Source organism: Ammodytes marinus, assembly GCF_949987685.1.
Source record: "Ammodytes marinus genome assembly, chromosome: 8".
In the NCBI taxonomy this organism is placed as follows: Eukaryota; Metazoa; Chordata; class Actinopteri; order Uranoscopiformes; family Ammodytidae; genus Ammodytes; species Ammodytes marinus.
The window spans coordinates 22,307,384-22,331,458 of record NC_137212.1 but is presented as its reverse complement, the minus strand read 5'-3'; the positions used below and the strand labels follow the sequence as shown (position 1 = coordinate 22,331,458).

The 24,075-nt window shown below is 38.9% G+C and overlaps 2 protein-coding genes across 2 annotated transcripts; both read right to left on the bottom strand.

Annotated features, from left to right (window-relative positions):
* Positions 1-3,220: 3,220 nt before the first annotated feature.
* Positions 3,221-9,909, bottom strand: LOC307254833 (hydroxysteroid 11-beta-dehydrogenase 1-like protein; the record flags this gene model as incomplete). The annotated part of the gene is made up of 6 exons (XM_080033350.1): positions 9,780-9,909; positions 6,872-7,002; positions 5,295-5,498; positions 4,561-4,654; positions 3,566-3,731; positions 3,221-3,404 (listed from the first exon to the last, which is right to left on the bottom strand). The coding sequence occupies exons 1-6, from the start codon at positions 9,862-9,864 to the stop codon at positions 3,221-3,223; spliced, it is 864 nt and encodes a 287-aa protein (XP_079889476.1). The 5' UTR covers positions 9,865-9,909.
* Positions 9,910-12,038: 2,129 nt separating this feature from the next.
* hsd11b1la (hydroxysteroid (11-beta) dehydrogenase 1-like a) lies at positions 12,039-23,440 on the bottom strand (the record flags this gene model as incomplete). Its single annotated transcript, XM_080032636.1, has 6 exons — positions 12,039-12,803; positions 15,015-15,180; positions 15,978-16,071; positions 16,166-16,369; positions 16,962-17,092; positions 23,356-23,440. 6 exons carry the CDS (start codon positions 23,438-23,440, stop codon positions 12,620-12,622), a joined length of 864 nt encoding a protein of 287 aa, XP_079888762.1. The 3' UTR covers positions 12,039-12,619.
* Between the last annotated feature and the right edge of the window lie 635 nt (positions 23,441-24,075).

Genomic DNA, 24,075 nt, shown 5'->3' with positions numbered 1-24,075 from the left:
GTGTGTGTGTGCGTGTGTATTGCCTTGGTTCCGGACTACAATGGGCCCCATGATCATCTAATAAAAGTATGATTAAGATGTTTAACTTTTCATTCAATAATCACCTATGCTGATGTGCAGACGTGAGCATTGGACGTGCGCGAGTGAAAATGTGTCGCTCGTCTCTGCCTGTGTCCTTCTTCACTTCTTACTTCACTTGCTGAAGTGAAAGTGGGCAATCGCCCAAGAGGGTCGAACCGCTTTAAAAAGCCCGTTTTGAGCCAAAATGTTGCTTGAAAAGCATCTTTTTTTCACCGGCCGCGAAATCCTCCCAGTGAAATCGGGCAGGTCTATGGCATGTCTGTGGCATCTGTGGCAGTTCAGAAATGCCTCCCTTGACTCGCTGCCAATAAGGGCGGGGACGCATTTCCTGGGAAAACCAAGCCCCAACCACAGCGAGTTCTGCCAGCATCCATTGCGGAAGTGACAAAAATTTCTCATTGACGCCCTTGTTAAATAGGCCGTTTTCACAGCATTATTAAACCTATTTATGGCCTGGTCCAACAAACCATTCTAGTCTGTATGTTTAGGTCATATCTCCATAACAACACTGGGGGGAGGGGGGGGGGTTGGATTACGCTAGTTTTAGTTAACTATTGGAGGTTAAATTGTACGAATAATTAGGGGCGCGGCCTCTTGTGTGACAGCTAGCCGCCCGCTGACCCTCACTTCTCCTAGTAAGTATATGTCAGCTAGATGGGCGTATCTCCCTCCCCCCGACGTCACATCAATGCTCTTTTTCGGTAAGAGGAAATGAGGCGGAGTAAAAATCTGACAAGATGGCGACGCGGATAGGCCAGGACGATTGGATGCTGTTGAAATAAACTGAGGTCAGCCCGGATGCTACATCCATTTTATATACTATCTATGGGGATAACCCACTAGTCCGTGTTTGTTGTTACGACAGCCACTCTGCTTTAAGGTGATTGTTTAGCGGAGTCTTCTACTTTTTAGTGCTATTTCTATTTACTTAACCACTTCCGCCAGTGAGTCACCACTCCCGCAATGGAGTCATGATGAATAAAAATAAAAAATATTGGCGAAAAGCAGCGACTTGTTAACACATTTTAATTTACAAAGTTTTGCAGAATTTCTCTTTGTTTTGCACTTCTTAATATTATCTAAATATATATTCATATCTGTACCATGGCTTGAATGTGAATGGGCTATGTGTTCCCTACTACATAGGTCTTTTTTTGTGCTACCTACCATAAGTTATTTTTTGTGCTAACTACCACATAGTTTTTTGTGTTTACCTACCTCATACGTTTTTTTTTGTGTTACCTACCTCATTTTCTTGTGTGTTACCTACCACAATTTGTTTGTGCTACCTACTACATGATTTTCAAGACTATGTTATGTTACTACATAACACTCAAGCAATTGTTTAATACTCAACAGATCTCTACAAAATAACATTGGTCTTCTTTAATATTCACTATGTCTATTACAGGAGCAGGCAACAACAAAGGACACTATCACAGATATTGCCTATATGCCGCGGGCCGCCCCTGAGGTGCAGTACTGGTCAGACCTCCTGATGGAGTGACACCTGGATCTGGTATATGCAGTACGTTCAGCATGTGACATGCAGCTCATGGAACATTCTTCAAATTGTACCTGGCTGGTTGTGTCAACCTGAATACTGTCAAATACTTTAGATGTTATTGTCCCCAAAGGGATTTTTTTTTACACAAAAATGCACTTTACAAATTTAAACCTGTTTGTAGACTCAACAGTGGAGGTTTCTGTCGCTGTTTAGATCATGCTTCGTTTCCTCTGAGCAGCACAGTTCAGTTTGGCAGGGTTACCCTACTATATCTGCCATTCCGCGTTTCCACTACCGACAAGAGGCTGTACTTAAAGGACGGCGATTGCCATGGTCAGAAAACAGTCTATGGGTCAGAGCCATTCACGGCGCTGGCCACACATAACTTGTGTTGTTGTGGCAGCAGGACACAGTGTAGCCAGCTGATCAATTCAATGATTATTTGGAACTTCACAAATGAAAATTAAAATTTTTGTACATTTTCTGTTTGTCTCATTTTCCATGTTCGTGGCATAAAGGGAGACATGGAAAATAAAAAAATAATAAATTACAATCAATTCATATTTTACAGGCACATTTAGAATAAAACAGTAGTTTTTTATATACTGTATTTTTTAAATGAAACAACTATTTTAAATATGAAATCAAACTGTTTTTTTCGTTCTGGAGCAGTGGAAACTTGTTCTGTGGCGTGAACAATCACACTTCTCTCTCTATCTGTCAGTCTGATGGAGAACGTTACCTGCCTGACTGCATTGGGCCAACTGTAAAGTTTGGTGGAGGGGGGGATGATGGTATAGGGTTGTTTTTCCTGGGTTAGCCAGACTCTTCACAAAATTGATGTTAATATTAATGCCTATGGGTTTTCAATGGGATGTTGTAAAAGCTCCTGTCGGTGTAATGTGTAGAGGTTCCAATATCAAATCAAATCATCAAACTGTATCTGTAAAGCACCTTTAATGCACAGCAAAGGCAACACAGAGCTTCGCAGAATAAAAAGAAAAATAACATTACCACCACCCCCACCACCCCCCATCCACAGAGCATTAAATTACATTCCGAAAGTAACTCAATAAACTTGACTTGAATAAAACAAGATGAAGTAAAAGCATGGATCAATGGATCAATAAAATACCTTTGTCTATACAGTGTAGGTCTATACGCATACTGTAGTAACCCGATCCATTTTGCTGTAATTAAAACATCCTTCTAACTGGAAAGTTAACAATAAGGGCAAATAGTCCTTGCTGTCCTTTGATAAAAAGGCTATATTAATCCTAAAACAGTATCGTTCAATTTTGTTCACCTTCGCTAACATCGTTTACATTTACCCGATTTATAATATACCAAGACATACTTCTCATCAAAATATATTAAGTACAACAATACATGGCAAATTAATTTTATTTCGCCCTGTACAACGTCTCATAAAACAAACAAAAAAGGCAACTCAGATGGACGCAACACAATGAAAATCATGCAAACCCATATGCTTGGTTGAAAATCACCTGACATTAGTGTTCTGGGGTTCGAATCAGGGCGGTCCAGAGCATCAACATGCCCAGTGTGTATCAATACATAATGACTTAAAAGCTATCTAGTGAATTTAAGAAATGCACACTATTTTTCTTTTCACGGGTTGTAGGTGTAGGAGTTCCGAATGAAATAGTCTGAGATTGAGGGGAACCAGTGTTTGGTTGCAGCCACAATGTAAGTGAACCAAGGGTAGAAGAGCTCCGACTGTCTCGTTGCTCCTGTCATGATGATGTTCAAGGCTGCATCTGTGGCAGGGTAGAATGGCATGCTAGTGACTCCGCTAGGATAAAGGAAAATACTGGTTGTTACTGTGGATAGCAGTGTCACGAAACAATGGCAAATAAGTGGCAGCACAATCATATCAAAATATCTGTGATGATTTTGGTGCGGCTGTGAGACACTTTGCATAGGGAGTTAACCACCTCTGTATACTGGACTGACCTCACTTTCTCCATAGCTGATTCAGTATCAATGAGGCCCAGTGTACATATAGAGATGGACACGTTGCTTCTCTTCATTGCCAGCTCATGCTGAAGGCTCCCGAAGAAACCGTTCAAGGCAAATTTTGTTGAGGAATACGGTGCCACGAAGGGACTCTGCATTTTACCTGTGAAGCATTAATAACTAGGAATCAGGTGTTACAAACTTTTGCACTTTTTTTATCGATTGTGGCCTTTCTCGGAGGGCCTCATTCATGAAACTTAGTGCTTTAGAATTTACTACGAATATTGATCTTGTCTAGTGTAAATAAAAAAATCAGTAAGATCAGAATTTTAATATTTCCAAAATGAATCGGAGAGGAAAACATTTCCTTGTTGACTGACATGCGGTCAAGGCCTAGAAATCATCGCCATGGTTCTGGATTGTGGAATGTGAAATAGCAAATTAAACATATTTGACAGCAGCAAATTACAAAAGTATAAAAGATCTCAAATAAATTTAACATTTTTCATCCTTTTAAGAGACAATGTCAATACATCATGTGTTTATACTACCTTGAAGTGTTCAGTCAATTTTCTTGTAAGCCCTTTAAAAACTCATCTATTCCTAAAACTAAGGTAAGACAACAATTTAAATACAAAACATTAACAATTCCATAACTGTTGATGAATTTCATGTGAAGTGAATATAAGCTCCAAAACAGATTCTTAATAGACCTTGATGATAGATCATTTTGTCAACTGCTGTGTCCAAGGTCATTGTGGTGATATTGAAACGTAACAATTGCTTTGGAAAGCGCTTTGTTGCTATGTTGTGAAAAAGTGCTAAGCAAAATTATCTTCTAAAATATCATCATTATTATTAAAACAATTAAGAAAAATAATGAAGAAAAAGTGTGAAAGAGTGAAAACTTTCAAAACTAATATTATATGTAAATGTGTTTCATAGTTTGCTGTCATTACCCTGTGTGTATAAAAATGATGTGGTAAACCTACCTAAAAGCGATGAAACAATCACCATGGATCCTTTAGATTGCTCAAGGGAGGCCAAAGCTTTCCAAGCCATCCGAATATAGCTGAAGAAATTGACCTTTGGAAATCATATACACGGACACAAAAACACATATACAGAGATCATTGCATTGCCCACTGTGTTAAAGCTGGGGTGGAGGATTTGGGGAGAAAATGGCAGTTGGGATAGAGATGAATCGGAGCCTCGCTCTGATTGGTCAAAGTGTCAGCTCATGTTAAAGGTGAAGTAAGCAATTTATTTATGTTAATATAAGTGTTAAATCGCTGTTTATTCATACAGTGATCACTAATATAGTGTGCCCATTTCATAAAGCCGATCTCTCAGTCACTCGCTCTGCATGTATATCCAATCAGAAGAGAGAACGCTACAAACTGGCACCCGACTCACTGCCGGTGCACATGCAGAGCGACAGGTGGGTGAATGCGTATGCGCCTACAATGGGGGAGCAGGTAAAAATCCTTCCCAATGTCTGTTTTGATGGTTTTTATCACACTTATGGATCTGAGAAGACGCTAGATAATTCGCTGCTTGAAGAGCATTAATGTGGTAACGTGGGGACGAGGGAGGGGACTGCTAACTGCAGTCACTGATAGGAAGTTAGCTAAATTGACCATTACGCTTACTGAACCTTTTAACTTTGACCAATCAGAAATCATATACCCCAGCTTTAATGCCGACGGTCAAAATGCTGCATTACCTTCATCAGCCACTGGATGTGCTCCACATCTCCCTCCCACATGCTGAATGGGCTCGGGCCAATGTGGTTGAGAACCAGGTAATCTAACCCTCCAAGCTTTTCCAGAGCAAAATCCACCACTTTTTCCGGGTCGGACTCACTGGCCATGTCTGCTGCGATGTAGAGAGCTTTCTGGGCTCCTAAACTCATGCACTTCTCTGTCACCTATAGGCAAAGATCAGAAAAAAGGCTCCAATTAATTTTTTGTTATGACGTTATAACCAGACATGCATTATGTCCAGTTATGCCCTCCTAATTTGTGACGTGCTTTTCTTTTGGGCTAGTGTAATGTTTGAAAAGGTATTGGCTTTATGTTTTTAGTGTACACTAGGCACCTTTCATGATCCGATTTGGCTGACTTGGCCACTCTTGAAGGGCCATACACTTTATCAAATATTTGAAGCGGTTGCCAATGTCTCATTCTTGATCTCCCTAACCTTTTTCTCTAAGGTTCAGTACAGACACGACAGTAAAGACCAGCATGGTAATAATCCTTTATAAGCAGTAGGATTACTGAATATACCCAAACAGTAGAAATAATAAAAGTGTTGATAGGGAAAACTCTTGAAAAATATAGACTGGGTATGGAATTCTATACGTTTTTTTCAAATAAAAACTTTACCCCATCTTACACATCACTTGATAGGAAGGTTAGAATCTGAACGCATGCACCTCTATAAAAAAACATTCTCAACACCTAGAGACACCTAAAGGGAAAATAACTAAGGAATTCATGATTGTTGTATTTATTATCTAGAATATTATTCAAAATACCCATTTTCTTAGGCCTATACAAAAGCAACTAGCATGAAGATTTCCCTAATATCTGTGTGGTATGTCACTGAATCCCTGATCAATTGGATAATTACATTTGTATGCTTTATTACAAAGACTGTCCAAAGAATATTTGATATTGATGGATTTGCCCTCTCATCCTTCGCGAAGAGGTTAGTGGCAGGTGGGCATGGTGGACATCAGAACAACTGGACAAATAGACTGTGATCATATGCTAATCATTCAACAATTTAAACATGCATTTGGTCCGACTGATTCTTCCTTTCTTACATATTTAAAATTATCATCAGTAAATAAGATGAAACTTAGGGGAATAGTACAACTTCAATTATTCTTAGCTTGTTGCCTCACTCCTAGGTTCAAGACAAGGCGACAGAAACCATTGCTTAAACTGTGTGTGCATTTTTGAAGATGAAATGGGCAATGGTCGCTCATCGCAAGTTAGCTTAGCTCAAACAGGCAAATATTTTGGTTTTCCTGTAATGTGTTTGCTGGACCATGCAAACAGTAGAAGTAAAGTAGTTTGCTCATGTTCTATCAATGAAATGAAAAGAGCAAAAATCATCTTCCTTTGCCTGAATGATCAAATCTTAATAGGAAAAAAAATATGTTGTTTTATGTCCTACTCAGTTTCTATGAATAAACATGACATGATGGACAAAGAACTCAGGATGTTGACAGTATTATTAGCACTTATTGTTTTGACCTTTTAGTCCAATTATTATCCAGTAAAGTTCACTGACCTGTTGCAACACTTTCTCCCTTCTTGCGGTAATCACTACCTGGGCTCCAAAGCGGGCATAGTGATATGCCATTTGTTCACCAATACCCGTACTGGCCCCAGTCACCAGTACCCTGGCTCCTCTGAGAGATTCTGAAAGAAACAAAAAAGGGTGAGGCTGCGTTCCAAATTGCATACTCTTTCTTTTTTCTATTCTATATACTACATCTGACCATACAAATAATCTAGGGGTAAATAATCAATTGGGACAAACTTTTACTTATTGATTCCAACATAACATTGCGCCTTGATCTTTCCCATTGCTTTTATATCCGTCGCATCCCCGGTTGTTTTCATACGGACGCTCCGTCAATGTGACGTCACTTCCATTGCGCACTGGATTGTGGGTCAGAATCGCCCGAATACCATGCTGATTTCAACTCTAAATATCTCGTCCGGATGTAGTAGACATCCGGGTATTTTTAAGCATACTATATCCGACCACATCTTAAACCACCATCTTAAATAAAATAAGTATGGGTATTGGAACGCAGGGTGGTTGTGGGAGCTTGTACAGGCGGATCATGGTACTTTACTCCTATCGATGTGTATGCATCCGTTCCTTCCTACAGCTTAGTTAGGTTATTGTCTTCCAAAGACCATGGCCCCTGAAGTGGCTCGGCCCTAGAAAGCTTTTCCAATTTCTCCCCCTTGGGCGGCCATGCCCTGAAGTGGGAAGGGCCACAATCATATGTCCTCTCTATGGGGAGTTGAAATAGACAGGTAATGTTTATTTATTTTTTTATTAACCTGTACTGCATTATGTTTTTGCCTGCAGGCATTGAGATTTCCCACTTTCTGCCCCTTGTTGGCGGCCCTGCCCTAAAGTGGGAAGGTCCGCTCTTTATATGGGGTGATAACATGGACAGATAATGTTTATTTATTAACCTATACTGCACTACTTCATGTACAGGAAAGCTTCATCCAGGGTCATGATCACTCCTTCACCCCTCCCACATTAAGTCTTTTCCAGCTGGCATTGAGATTTCAGTAAGATTTGAACGTTCTATTAATAATCTCAGCTTCCATAAACATGGAGTGACATTGTAGCACCTTTATTACCCTTTATAAAAGCAGCTTTGTGCAATCAATCCAAATTTATCCTACTGTTATTTCCACATGTATAACAATGAGAAGGGGAGGAGTTTGCTCAGATCACAGGCAACTCTGTTCCCCCAGGATACCGCAACCGTGTATGTCTATAGATGCAGTGTGCATCCATAACAAATCCTCCAGTTTCGTTCCCAATTTGCAATTCTAGATTTGTAATACAGCCACATAAAATGTCAAGAGGGTTCCTCTTTAAACTGAAGCATGAGCTGTGGTAGCAGTGCTATATAGGGCGACAGAATGTTGCCGAAGTGCAAGCGAGTTAACATTCCCCCCCTTACTCTAGCCATATCATTTCATTACTTTTGAGAAAGTCGACCGGACACTGCCTCCTCACAACATGGATAAATGCCGTGCTTTCTCTCTGGTAGGGCCTCAGTCACAAGCAGAAAGCATGTCAGATTATCAACAACCACTTGCTCAGTTTGTGCCTTCATTCTTAAATATCCCCAGGGTAACACTGAACTTTCAGACCCTTTTTTTTGTTGTTGCAAGGCATAGCTGTGTATATTTACCCACCAACCAATAAGCTCTACATTGAGTTTATATGATCCATATTAAATTGTGGGCTGTGTAGACGAGGCTGCACGGCCCCTATTATATGGTCCACGCGGCAATGTGGAACCCACAGACCATAATGTGATGGGTGAGGTGATAATGAGTCAGGTTAGAAAGAGCTGAAGAGAGATCAATTACATTTTAGCAGTGTCAATGATTTTGTAAATGCCATATCAACAAACAAGTTTTCCTACCTGAAAATGGATACCTGCTGTATAGGAAAAATACGATTAACACACTACAGTGCCATTCTAGCAATATAATGATAACAAAAGGGACTTTATGATATGGCCTTGGATATGATTTGGAGTATGGTGATGGTCCTATTTGCTACTCATCACCCATACTACTCTGAAGTGAGCCATCTGCACTATTGTCAGATTGTATCAATCAGCTGTAAATAGGCTTAAGGATGAAATAATACAACAGAGTCAGATCGTTTTGCAGCCTAAAGATTTCCGTAGTTACCAACCAATACAATAATTCTAAGTTCAAGGAGAATCTTTGGCATTTTGTACTGTGCCTTGATTAGGTCATGTCCTATCATTTGGCCCTATGTGGCCCATTTGCTCAAAATGTCAAAATCATTATTTGTAAATTCAATTGGTCAGTTAGGCTACTTGACTTTAATTCAATGCCCCCATCCCTTTTTTACACGTCATTAATTGGTCCGCTATCTGAATTGTATGTCTATGACTTCATCATGAGTGACGTTAATCATTTAAAAGAATAATTCATTTGAATATTGCACATTTCAATTTGGGGTTCATTGTTGTAGGTATAAAATCGCAGTCTTCTTTACCCATAAGCTTTACACACTAATCTGAACGAAGAACACTGTAACAGCTGAAACACGTCTGTGCTTGTGTCATTTTGTGTTGTATTTTTCTTTTTTTAATGTTTCTTTTTTTTCTTTCTACCTGCCAGGGACTACAGGTGAAAATTAGCCTGCATGGCTAAATCTGGCACATTTACATGTTGAACTTTGGTGCTCATGTTTATTAATGTGCACTGTCCCTTTTAAATAAAGAAATCTAAAAATCTACATCTAGATCTAGTCAAAGAGCTGCGTCTGCATGTCTGCTGTAACTAAAGTGACCAAACACACTAGTAAACTAATACTATCAGCTCCGCAAACACCTCACAAAAGCACACATTTACAATCACTCTTATCTGGTCTTGCAGTAGTGTGTCTCACTTACCTGCGTGAAAACTGGGTTTAGTCCACCAGAAAGCCAGGACAGCAACACATACAGAAGTTAGTAAGATTTTTGTGAAAAATCCCATTTTGTTATAGTGTCGAGAACTCAGTCCAGGCTTCTACAATTCCTGTTTCGAGAACTGCCTTGCCACAGTATGAAGGCTCAAAATGCCATTCAGTAATCCCTCCTCTTTTTCTGCTGCCCAGTAAGGGCTCTGTTCAGATTTTGCATATGTTTTCTGTCAAATCGCCTCTGGCCTGTTTTCTCAGATTTAATTAACGTTTCAAAGTGTTACTCCTTTAAAATAACGAATGTGTCTTTGTAATAGCCTTATGTTGGTGCACGTGTGAGCTTTTATACAGAATATGGATGGGACAAGTTGGAGGCGTTTGGATACCTTTTATATACTATGTTGGCAACACTGGACCATGGACCTCTTATAATCAGTCTGGAGTGGACCATGGACGTATTGTTTTTCTTTTCTTTTTTTTCTTCCCCTTCTTCGATAAAACTTTATTCAAAAACAATTCAAACAAACAAATAGGCCTATAGACATTATCACTTCTATTTAAAAAATAAAAAACGCAAAAAAAACAATAACATGATATCTGCATTGCCCGGGATCTGCATAAATATGGATATCGCCCATTGAAACTGTTACAATGAGGCAGGCAGGCAGGCAGGAAAACAGGACCCAAATGCAAGACGTAAAACTAAAATATATTGTCCAAAAACTTAACAAAAAAGGCCAACAGGCGAACATCCAGGAGAAACAGGAAAACATAGAACAAGCACGGGACAGACTCACCAACAGGAAACAATGCTCGCACAGGGAACAAAGAAACACTGGGGGTTATATACACACACAAGACAGGGTAGACAACGAGAGACAGGTGAAACACATTAGGGGCGGGAACAGCAATCAAACAGGAGGGAAACTTGACAGGACATGGGGAGGAACAAGACAGACATACCAAAATAAAACAGGAAACACAGGGGATCACCAAAACAAGACACAACAAAGACAGACCATGACAGAAACACCCATATCGGTCGACCACTACTCAGGTGAAGTTCAGTTCCAGCCAGGTAACCATTATTGCATGGCATTCCCATCCTCTCTCACAAAAGCACTTGGAAAGGAATTTCTTAACGAGCAAAAGACCAAATGTGATTGGGTGTAAAGTGTTTCGGCAGAATGCCGAAAGGTACATTTTATTAACCATCACTGAATCTCAGTTGAAGACGTGACCCCTGCCCTTCAAAAACTTCCTCTTTCTGACTTGTCTCTTTGGCAGCATGTTGAAAAATATTACCCAATAGTGTAGCTCGTGGACTGCCCTTTGATATCTCTTGAAGATAAGTCAAAACGAAACAAAACCACAACCATTTCTCCACTGTGGACTTTTAAAAAACAGGTCATGAAGGAGGACAGGATTCAGTGTTGTATACATGGACAAAGGTATTGGGCTAATGGGTGAATCATTAAATGCAGGTGTTTTGAGTTCAATTGTGTCAATGTATACAATCAAGCCACTAGTCCTAGTTGTATCCTGCCTCTAAATTCGTGAAAGAATGGATCGTTCTAAAGAGCTCCCTGAATTTGAGAGTGGTACTCGAATAGGATGCCACCGTTGCAGTTGGTGAAATGTTGTCCCTAGAAACTTTCATCTATCAACTGTCAGTGGTATTGTTGCAAAGTGGAAGTATTCTGTTAGCAACTCAGCCACAAAATGGCAGAAAAAGCTAAAGTTACAGAGTCGGTGAGTTGCTGAGGCCCAGAGTGTGTAAAAGTAGCAAATGCTCTGCTGACTCAATAACTGCAGCGTTTTCAAACCACCTCTGGCATTTACATCGGCACCAACACTGCAAATCAACCCAAAGCCTTACATCACCAGGCACAATGCCAGATAGAGTGGTGTAAAGCACACCGTTACTGGACTCTGGAGAAGTGGACACTTGTTCTGTGGTGTGATTGTGAACCATCAAACTTCTCTCTCTATCTGTCAGTCTGATGGAGAACGTTACCTGCCTGACTGCATTGGGCCAACTGTAAAGTTTGGTGGAGGGGGGGATAATGGTATAGGGTGGGATGTCGTAAAAGCTCCTGTCGGTGTAATGTGTAGATGTTTCAATATCAAATCAAATCATTAAACTGTATGTATCTATAAAGCACCTTTAATGCACAGCAAAGGCAACACAGAGCAAAGAAAAATAACATTACTACCACCCCCCATCCACAGAGCATTAAATTACATTCCGAAAGTAACTTAATAAACTTGACCTGAATAAAACAAGATGAAGTAAAAGCATGGATCAATAGATCGATAAAATACCTTTGTCTATACAGTGTAGGTCTATACGCATACTGTAGTAACCCGATCCATTTTGCTGTAATTAAAACATCCTTCTAACTGGAAAGTTAACAATTAGGGCAAATAGTCCTTGCTGTCCTGTGATAAAAAGGCTATATTAATCCTAAAACAGTATTGTTCAATTGTGTAACACCTTCACTAACATCAGTTACATTTACCTGATTTATGATATACCAAGACATACTTTTCATCAAAATATATTAAGTACAACAATACATGGCAAATTGAAGTATTTTTCTTTCATTTCGTCCTGTACAACGTCTCATAAAACAAAAAAAGGCAACTCAGATGGACGCAACACGACGAAAATCATGCAAACCCATATGCTTGGTTGAAAATCACCTGACATTAGTGTTCTGGGGTTCGAATCAGGGCGGGCCAGAGCATCAACATGCACAGTGTGTATCAATACATAATGACTTAAAAGCTATCTTGTGAATTTAAGAAATGCACACTATTTTTTTTTCACGGGTTGTAGGTGTAGGAGTTCCGGATGAAATAGTCTGAGATTGAGGGGAACCAGTGTTTGGTAGCAGCCACAATGTAAGTGAACCAAGGGTAGAAGAGCTCCGACTGTCTCGTTGCTCCTGTCATGATGATGTTCAAGGCTGCATCTGTGGCAGGGTAGGCTGGCACGCTAGTGAATCCCCTAGGATAAAGGAAAATACTGGTTGTTACTGTGTACAGCAGTGTCACGAAAACAATGGCAAATAAGTGGCAGCACGATCATATAAAAATTAGGGCTTGACCGACCGATATTGATTTTGGAGTGCCGATGCTGATTATTTTCAGAGAAAAATTACGATTACGATTAAATCGGACGATTAAAAAAAAATAAAAAAATAAAAAAAATATAGGGGAGAACGGGGGAATCTGAGGCATCGGTTAATGTGAGCCACCCCCTGTATCTAGGCAACGGAAAACATTTGTGGTCATGTGAGATATATGTTTTCAAGCCCCTCTCATTTCCCCTTGGCCCTGAAAGAGAGGACCTCATGGTGCTGTGGTAAGCATGTTTTTTTCACCAAAATAGGTATTTTGCATGTAAAAGTACATTTTCTTGCTGTCAACTTAATCAACTGTTGTGCCAAAGCAAATGTATTCACGTAGAAAAACTTCTATCATACGTGGTGATGAACTACCAACATATAAAAACCATGTGATGATATTAGCTAAAGATTAGCCTGAAATGCTGAGAGTTAGTTTTTTCTCAAATTGTGGTGGTGGGGGAAAGTGAGCCAAATGCTGTAGAGGAAAGTGAGACATTGTCTCACTTTCCCCCACCATGAGGCACAAGTTAAGTTTAGTCTTAAACATATCTTAATGTAATATTACATAACATATGTTTTATTTTAATGTCATACACATTGTAGAAAAGCCATCATGCCAAGGAAATACACCAGGAAGACGACCTGGGGCAACCACACGGAAAGAGCACCTTCTCATCTTTCCCTGTAACCTTCAGAGCTGGAATGTAGAATAGGCCTAGTTGTAGAGTATGACAGGCTGATGTTATAATCCAGTTGGGTCTTCTCCTGTGTTCTGAGTCCCAGGCTGTTCTCGCTGGTTCTGATTTTCCTATGCTTTGACCCCCAGACACAAGCTGGCTCTAAGGGTCCTGTGTTCTGACCCCCAGACTGTGTTCTAATCTAAATGGTTCTATCTTTCATTTGAATCTTATTAAAACCTTTTGAATTATAATATGCTGTATTTGATTTTGTTCAGAGTTACTTTCAAGTGTTTAGATAATTTGCTTTGCTTAATTGACCAAACCCCATGATTCTTTTACTAGTCCGGCATTAGTTCTGGAATGTGTAGCTAGCTTTCAGGATTCTAACTGTTACAATATGTGTTGTTATGGTAGTTTCATAATGGAAAAAGTAAGTGGATCAGTTTACCCCCAGCTGGTTCAGTTTACCCCACAGCTGGGGTAAAGTGAGCCACATGACAACTTTTTTTTAAAACAATCATATTTTCACTGCCCTTTGTCTTGAAAAAAATCTGCTAATGCCCATTTCTAGGAAACATCCTGAATTAATTGGAAATGTGTAAATTTGAGTGATAAATCATTTTAGCTCGCTTAGAGGGGAGCAAATGTAAAAAGTGGCTCAGATTACCCCGTTCTCCCCTATATTGAAAAAATTTACTTTTTTGAACCCTTAAAAATATATATACCTTTTACTGTTGAAAATATGTACAGGACCTTTTTCTTTATTGCAATGCGCATTGTCAAAAATAAAATGTAACAAATATGTCTAAATTCAGACATTATGCATTTTATCTTACTGCACCCAACCCTCTGGAACTCCCTCCCCCCAAACATCAGCATCTCACACCCAATAAACTTATTCAAAAGTCAACTCAAAACTCACTTCTTTAAGGAAGCATACTGACACCTGACTCCAAGTCAAACCTTATTTTATTTTTTTCTGTATTTTGTTTTATTTTTCTACATGTATGATTCTCTATGATGTAAAGTGTCTTTGAATGACCTCCAAAAAAGCACCATATCAATTCTATCAATTATTTTTATTATTAACTGTCAAGCGATGACCAATGCCTCTGCTATTGGTTGCAGGGGGAACTGTCAAGTGTAAATTAATCCAATGTATTACAACTCACCTGCTGCTGCTGTAAATAGACTATAGCATTAATGCTATTCATTTAGGCTACCTCCAGGGCAGCAATACATTTCACACATTGCTTGAAAAAAAAAAAACGGCCGATGCCGATAATTCCGAAATATGTGATAATCGGCCGATACATCGGTCGGGCCCTAATAAAATTATCTGTGATGATTTTGATGCGGCTGTGAGCCACTTTGCATAGGGAGTTAACCACCTCTGTATACTGGACTGACCTCACTTTCTCCATAGCTGATTCAGTATCAATGAGGCCCAGTGTACATATAGAGATGGACACGTTGCTTCTCTTCATTGCCAGCTCATGCTGAAGGCTCCCGAAGAAACCGTTCAAGGCAGATTTTGTTGAGGAATACGGTGCCACGAAGGGACTCTGCATTTTACCTGTCAAGCATTAATAACTATTAGGAATCCATCATTACAAACTTTTACACTTTTTTTATCGATTGTGGCCTTTTCGTAGGGCCTCATTCATGAAACTTAGTGCTTTAGAACTTACTACAAATATTGATCTTGTCTAGTGCAAATAAAAAAATCAGTAAAATCAGATTTTTTACATTTCCAAAATGAATGAAATGAATGGTTCTGGATTGTGAAATGTGAAATAGCAAATTAAACATAATTGACAGCAGCAAATTGCAAAAGTTTAAAAGATTTCAAATACATTTAGCATTTTTTAAATTTTTCATCCTTTTAAGAGACAATGTCAATACATCATGTGTTTATACTACCTTGAAGTGTTCAGTCAATTTTCTTGTAAGCCCTTTAAAAACTCATCTATTCCTAAAACTAAGGTAAGACACAAATTTAAATACAAAACATTAACAATTCCATAACTGTTGATGAATTTCATGTGAAGTGAATATAAGCTCCAAAACAGCTTCTTAATAGACCTTGATGATAGATCATTTTGTCAACTGCTGTGTCCAAGGTCATTGTGGTGATATTGAAACGTAAAAATTGCTTTGGAAAGCGCTTTGTTGCTATGTTGTGAAAAAGTGCTAAGCAACATTATCTTATAAAATATCATCATTATTATTAACAATTAAGAAAAATTATTTGGAAAAAACAATTCATTATTTGTAATGAGTGAAAACTTTCAAAACTAATATTATATGTAAATGTGTTTCATAGTTTGATGTCATTACCCTGTCTCTATAACAATGATGTGGTAAACCTACCTACAAGCGATGAAACAATCACCATGGATCCTTTAGATTGCTCAAGGGAGGCCAAAGCTTTCCAAGCCATCTGAATATAGCTGAAGAAATTGACCTTGGGAAATCATATACACGTACCCAAAAACACATAGAGGTCAGTGCATTGCCCACTTTGTTAACGCCGAAAGACCGTCAAAATGCTGCACTACCTTCATCAGCCACCGGACGTGCTCCACATCTCCCTCCCACATGCTGAATGGGCTTGGGCCAATGTGGTTGAGAACCAGGTAATCTAACCCTCCAAGCTTTTCCAGAGCAAAATCCACCACTTTTTCCGGGTCGGACTCACTGGCCATGTCTGCTGCGATGTAGAGAGCTTTCTGGGCTCCTAAACTCATGCACTTCTCTGTCACCTATAGGCAAAGATCAGAAAAAAGGCTCCAATTAATTTTTTGAAAAGAGTATAGAAAACACTAGATGATTTATGTTATAAAATTATAACCAGACATGCATTATGTCCAGTTATGCCCTTCTTATTTGTGACGTGCTTTTCTTTTGGGCTAGTGTAATGTTTAAAAAGGTATTGGCTTTATACTTTTAGTGTACATGCGCCACCTTTCATGGTCCGATTTGGCTGACTTGGCCACTCTTGAAGGGCCATACACTTTATCAAATAATTGAAGCGGTTGCCAATGTCCCATTCTTTGATCTCTCTAACCTTTTTCTCTAGGGTACAGTACAGACACGGTTGGTGTTAAGAGTTTCAAAATGTTGATGCATTTATAGCTAAAGGGCGATGTGGTAATGTTATAGGAAACTTGTTTGAACATTCCTTCGCCTAAATGATCAAATCTTAATAGGAAAAAAATATGTTATAAGAAGTCCTACTCAGTTTCTATGAATAAACATGACATGATGGACAAAGAACTCAGGATGTTGACAGTATTATTAGCACTTATTGTTTTGACCTTTTAGTCCAATTATTATCCAGTAAAGTTCACTGACCTGTTGCAACACTTTCTCCCTTCTTGCGGTAATCACTACCTGGGCTCCAAAGCGGGCATAGTGATATGCCATTTGTTCACCAATACCCGTACTGGCCCCAGTCACCAGTACCCTGGCTCCTCTGAGAGATTCTGAAAGAAACAAAAAAGGGTGAGGCTGCGTTCCAAATTGCATACTCTTTATTTTTTCTATTCTACATACTACATCTGACCATAAAAAGAATGTAGTTAGCATGCAGTAAGCATACCATTGGGACAAACTTTTACTTGTTGATTTCATCATAACATTGCACCTTGATCTTGCCCATTGATTTTATATCCGTCGCATCCCACCCCGTCGTTTTCATACGGAGGCTCCGTCAATGTGACGTCACTTGCATTGCGCACTGGATTGTGGGTCAGAATCTCCCGAATAGCATGCTGATCTCAACTCTAAATATCTCATCCGGATGTATAGTAGACATCCGGGTATTTTTAAGCATACTAAATCTGACAAGGATTGGGACATCCTAAATCTTTTTTTAATACCATCTTAAATAAAAGAAAGTATGGGTATTGGAATGCAGGGTGGGTGTGGGAGCTTGTACAGGCGGATCATGGTACTTTACTCCTATCGATGTGTGTGCATCCATTCCTTCCTACAGCTTAGTTAGGTTCTTGTCTTACAAAGACCATGGCCCCTGAAGTGGCTCGGCTCGATCTGTCCTCTCTATGGGGAGTTGAAATAGACAGGTAATGTTTATTTATTAACCTGTACTGCACTAAGGGACTTGATTTGAACGTTCTATTAACAATCTTATCTTCCATAAACATGGAGTGACATTGTAGCACCTTTATTACCCTTGATAAAAGCAGCTTTGTGCAATCTATCCAACTTTCTCCCACTGTTATTTCTACATGTGTAACAATTAGAAGGGGAGGAGTTTGCTCAGATCACAGGCAACTCTGTTCCTCCAGGATACCGCGACCGTGTATGTCTATAGATGCAGTGTGCATCCATAACAAATCACCCAGTTTCATTCGTAATTTGCAATTCTAGATTTGTAATACAGCCACATAAAATGTCAAAAGGGTTCCTCTTTAAACTGAAGCATGAGCTCTGGTGGCAGGCGATAGAATGTTGCCAAAGTGCAAGTGAGTTAACATTCCCCCCCTTACTCTAGCCATATAATTTCATTACTTTTGAGAAAGTCGACCGGACACTGCATCCTCACAATATGGACAAATGCCGTGCTTTCTCTCTGGTAGGGCCTCAGTCACAAGCAGAAAGCATGTCAGATTATCAACAACCACTTGCTCAGTTTGTGCCTTCATTCTTAAATATCTCCAGGGTAACACTGAACTTTCAGACGGCCCCTATTATATGGTCCACGCGGGAATGTGGAACCCACAAACCAGAATGTGATGGGTGAGGTGATGATGGGTCAGGATAGAAAGAGCTGAAGAGAGATTAATTACATTTTAGCAGTTTCAATGATTTTGTAAATGCCATATCAACAAACACATTTTTATACCTGAAAATAGATACCTGCTGTGTAGCCTATAGGAAAAATACAATTAACACACTACAGTGCCACATTCTAGCAATATAATGATAACAAAAAGGACTTTATGATATGGCTTTAGATATGATTTTGAGTAAGGTGATGGTCCTATTTGCTACTCATCACCCATACTACTAATGGTTTCCTTTCTGAAGTGAGCCATCTGCACTATTGTCAGATTGTATCAATCAGCTGTAAATAGGTAGCCTGGCTCCGCCCGCCTACCTGCTTCCGCTCAAATTTCATTTTCCCTTCTGTACAAATGAAATGAAGTACGATGGTCTGGTCGGACCAGGCTAGTAAATAGGCTTAAAAATGAAATAATACGACAGTCAGATCGTTTTGCAGCCTAAAGATTTCCGTAGTTTTTACCAAAAAATACAATAATTCTAAGTTCAAGGAGAATCTTTGGCATTTTGTAGCCTAGTGTGCTTTGATTAGGTCATGTCCTATCATTTGGCCCTATGTGGCCCATTTGGCCCTATGTGGTGCTGCTCAGATGATAAACCTGTCTTTAGTTGTCGTGTGTTTGTTTGTTTTCCTTCAGATTTGCTCAAAATGTCAAAATCATTATTTGTAAATTCAATTGGTCAGTTACTTGACTTTAATTCAATGCCCCCTTCCCTTTTTTACACGTCATTAATTGGTCTGCTATAACTAGCCTATCTGAATTGTATGTCTATGACTTCATCGTTAATCATTTAAAAGAATAATTCATTTGAATATTGCACATTTCAATTTGGGGTTCATTGTTGTAGGTATTATAGCGCAGTCTTCTTCACCCACAAGCTCTAAAGTTTACACACTATTCTGAACGAGGAACACTGTAACAGCTGAAACATCTAGATCTAACACCACCTGTCATCGCATTGTTAAAGAGCTGCGTCTGCATGTCACTGCGGTCAAGCCAGCCGACCCATCGAAAACGACAGTCAAGCCCATTAAGGTTATAGCGCCACATAACTCGTTTCAAAATTAAAGCATAGTTTCAAAATAAATGGATTTGTCTGGTACATACCAGAAGACAGTAAATAAAAGCAAATACTATCAAAGGAAATGTACGGACGTTGTGATATGTACTTTCAAAATAAAAGCCCAACTAATTGACAAATGTAAGCTTATGTCAATATTTTTTTTTTTGGAGATTTAAAAGGAAACGCCTTGTTATCACAGACTAATTCCAAATCAGGGTTATAGTACACAACCCCATAGTGTGACCCAGTAAGTTTCAAGACCTTCTGATGTGTAGTTTCAAAATAAAAGCCCACTAGAAATTGAAAATATGAGACAAATTATATAGGATTTTGGATTCAATAAAAGAAAATGCCCTGTTATTCCAGACTCATTCCACTTGAGGGTCATAGTTCACGACCCCATGAGGTCAATCAAGAAGTTTTAGGACATTCTGATGTGTAGTTTCAAAATCAAAGCCCACTAGATATTGAAAATATCCGACAAATTAGATATGATTTTGGAATCAATTTAAAAGGAAATGCCCTATTATTCCAGACTCATTCCACTTCAGGGTGATATTTCACGACCCCATGAGGTCACCCAAGAAGTTTCAGGACATTCTGATGTGTAGTTTCAAAATAAAATCCCACTAGATATTGAAAATATGAGACAAATTAGATATGATTTTGGATGAATTTGGATTCAATTTAAAAGGAAACTACCTGTTATTCCAGATTCATTACACTTCAGGGTCATAGTTCACGACCCCATGAGGTCACACAAGAGGTTTCAGGACATTCTGATGTGTAGTTTCAAAATAAAAGCCCACTAGATATTGAAAATATCCGACAAATTAGATATGATTTTGGAATCAATTTAAAAGGAAATGCCCTATTATTCCAGACTCATTCCACTTCAGGGTGATATTTCACGACCCCATGAGGTCACCCAAGAAGTTTCAGGACATTCTGATGTGTAGTTTCAAAATAAAATCCCACTAGATATTGAAAATATGAGACAAATTAGATATGATTTTGGATGAATTTGGATTCAATTTAAAAGGAAACTACCTGTTATTCCAGATTCATTACACTTCAGGGTCATAGTTCACGACCCCATGAGGTCACACAAGAGGTTTCAGGACATTCTGATGTGTAGTTTCAAAATCAAAGCCCACTAGATATTGAAAATATGAGACATATTAGATATGATTTTGGAATCAATTTAAAAGGAAATGCCCTGTTATTCCAGACTCATTCCACTTCAGGGTCATAGTTCACGACCCCATGAGGTCACCCAAGAAGTTTCAGGACATTCTGATGTGTAGTTTCAAAATAAAATCCCACTAGATATTGAAAATATGAGACAAATTAGATATGATTTTGGATGGATTTGGATTCAATTTAAAAGGAAACTTCCTGTTATTCCAGATTCATTACACTTCAGGGTCATAGTTCACGACCCCATGAGGTCACACAAGAGGTTTCAGGATATTCTGATATGTAGTTTCAAAATGAAAGCCCACTAGATATTGAAAATATGAGACATATTAGATATGATTTTGGAATTAATTTAAAAGAAAATGCCCTGTTATTCCAGACTCATTCCACTTCAGGGTCATAGTTCACGACCCCATGAGGTCACCCAAGAAGTTTCAGGACATTCTGATGTGTAGTTTCAAAATAAAAGCCCACTAGATATTGAAAATATGAGACATATTAGATATGATTTTGGAATCAATTTAAAAGGAAATGCCCAGTTATTCCAGACTAATTCCACTTCAGGGTCATAGTTCACGACCCCATGAGGTCACACAAGAAGTTTCAGGACATTCTGATGTGTATTTTCAAAATAAAATCCCACTAAATATTGAAAATATGACAAAAATTAGATATGATTTTGGATTCAATTTAAAAGGAAACGCCCTGTTATTCCAGACTCATTCCACTTCAGGGTGATAGTTCACAACCCCATGAGGTCACCCAAGAAGTTTCAGGACATTCTGATGTATAGACTTTTTAAACCCTCTCCATGTAAAGATTTCAGTTGTACAATATTTTCTATGTATTATGAAATGGTTTCTGCAAAGATGGTGCTGGCCTGTAGAGTAATGGAGTTTGGGTGGCCCCGAACCTTTTCTTATTCATCAAAACTACGATTCCTATACTTGCAAGACAATACAAGTATTCCACTGTGATCCTACAAAGAGAAAATTATTCAAATATTTAAACCAGAAGAAACCAGCAATGAAGCCCACTTTCTGGAGGAAAAGGGCCAAAAGTAAAAATGGGAAATCAAACAGGAATAACCATTCTTGATAATACATAGAGAATATTGTACATCTGCAATCTTTACATGGAGAGGGTTTAAGAAGTCTGTACATCAGAATGTTGTGAAACTTCTTGGGTGACCTCATGGGGTCGTGAACTATGACCCTGAAGTGGAATGAGTCTGGAATAACAGGGAATTTCCTTTTAAATGGATTCCAAAATCATATCTAATTTGTCTCATATTTTCAATATCTAGTGAGGCTTTTATTCTGAAACTACACATCAGAATGTCCCGAAACTTCTTGGGTGACCTTATGGGGTCGTGCACTATGACCCTGGAGTGGAGTGAGTCTGGAATAACAGGGCATTTCCTTTTAAATTGAATCCAAAATCATATCTAATGTGTCTCATATTTTCAATATCTAGTGGGCTTTTATTTTGAAACTACACATCAGAATGTCCTAAAACTTCTTGTGTGACCTCATGGGGTCGTGAACTATGACCTTGGAGTGGAATGAGTCTGGAATAACACGGCATTTCCTTTTAAATTGAATCCAAAATCATATCTGGATATTCTTCCAATCACAAAACAGGCACACAGTCAAACTAGCGGACAAGATCAGTCTGGACCCGGCCCATGTCTTACACGGGGAGTACCAGCTCCTGCCCTCGGGGAGGCGTTACAGGGTGCCGGAGTGCAGAAAAGTGAAATATAAACATTCTTTTGTGCCCCTGTCAATCTCCCTACTGAATCAGCACAGGAAGGCAAAGAAGTGACTTTTAACCCCATATTATTTATGACCACTTTTTGCAGGGCTGGACCCCCTATCATATCTATTATTCATTGTTGTTGTTTATGTTTTTAATGTTGTTTCATGTTTTCATGTATAATTGTTGGAGCTTGTACTGCAAGTAAAATTTCTGTGAAAACGGACAATAAATTATTATCTTATCTTATCTTATCTTATCTAATTTGTCTCATATTTTCAATTTCTAGTGGGCTTTTATTTTGAAACTACACATCAGAAGGTCTTGAAACTTTCTGGGTCACACTATGGGGTTGTAGCCTGGTCCAACCAGACCATCGTACTTGACTACTGAAGTGAAATGAAAATTGAGCAGAAGTAGGTAGGCCGGCGGAGCCAGGCTAATGGGGTTGTGTACTATTTCCTGATTTGGAATTAGTCCGTGATAACAGGCGTTTCCTTTTAAATCTCCAAATATGCCTACACAAAACTATTGACATAAGCTTACATTTGTCAATTAGTTGGGCTTTTATTTTGAAAGTACATATCACAACGTCCATACATTTCCTTTGATAGTATTTGCTTGTATTTACTGTCTTCTGGTATGTACCAGACAAATCCATTTATTTTGAAACTATGCTTTTATTTTGAAACTAGTTATGTGGCGCTATAACCGTAATGGCTAGTACAAACAGATACAGCAAAATCTTGGGTCGGCTGGCTTGACTGTCGTTGGCTTGACCGCAGTTGCATGTCTGCTGCATGTAACTAAAGTGACCAAACACACTAGTAAACTAATACTATCAGCTCCGCAAACACCTCACATAAGCACACGTTTACGATCACTCGTATCTGGTCTTGCAGTAGTGTGTCTCACTTACCTGCGTGAAAACTGGGTTTAGTCCACCAGACAGCCAGGACCGCAACACATACAGAGGTTAGTAAGATTTTTGTGAAAAATCCCATTTTGTTATTTAAAGTGCCGAGAACTCAGTCCAGGCTTCTACAATTCTTGTTTCGAGAACTGCCTAGCCATAGTATGAAGGCTCAAAATGCCATTCAGTAATCCCTCCTCTTTTTCTTTTTCTGTTTGGCAACATTTTACTATGTTGGCAACACTGGACCATGGACCTCTTATAATCGGTCTGGAGTGGACCATGGACGTATTGTTTTTTTTTCTTGTTTTTTCTTCCCCTTCTTCGATAAAACGTTATTCAACAACAATTCAAACAAACAAATAGGCCTATAGTAGGCTATCACTTCTATTTAAAAAATAGGCTAAACAAAAAATATATCTCGTCTCGTTAAAATGTAACAAGTGACAAGTTTTAAGTCATTGTGCATTGACTGCAGACATAGCCTACATTAATTTTTACAGCATTGATTGTGTTAGGGTAACCCAATGTTATCTTCGGGAGACAGTAATCGATTTTATTACAAAGGGATACACTGCAGTTAGACGAGAAAGTACATCTGGCACAGGACGATGAGTTAACATTCAGAAATGGATGAATATAAGCAGGGTTCTCAACCCTCACGCAATGAGAGTGAGACACACGCATTTCAGGCAATTCACACGCTCCACGCCACACCTTGCATTT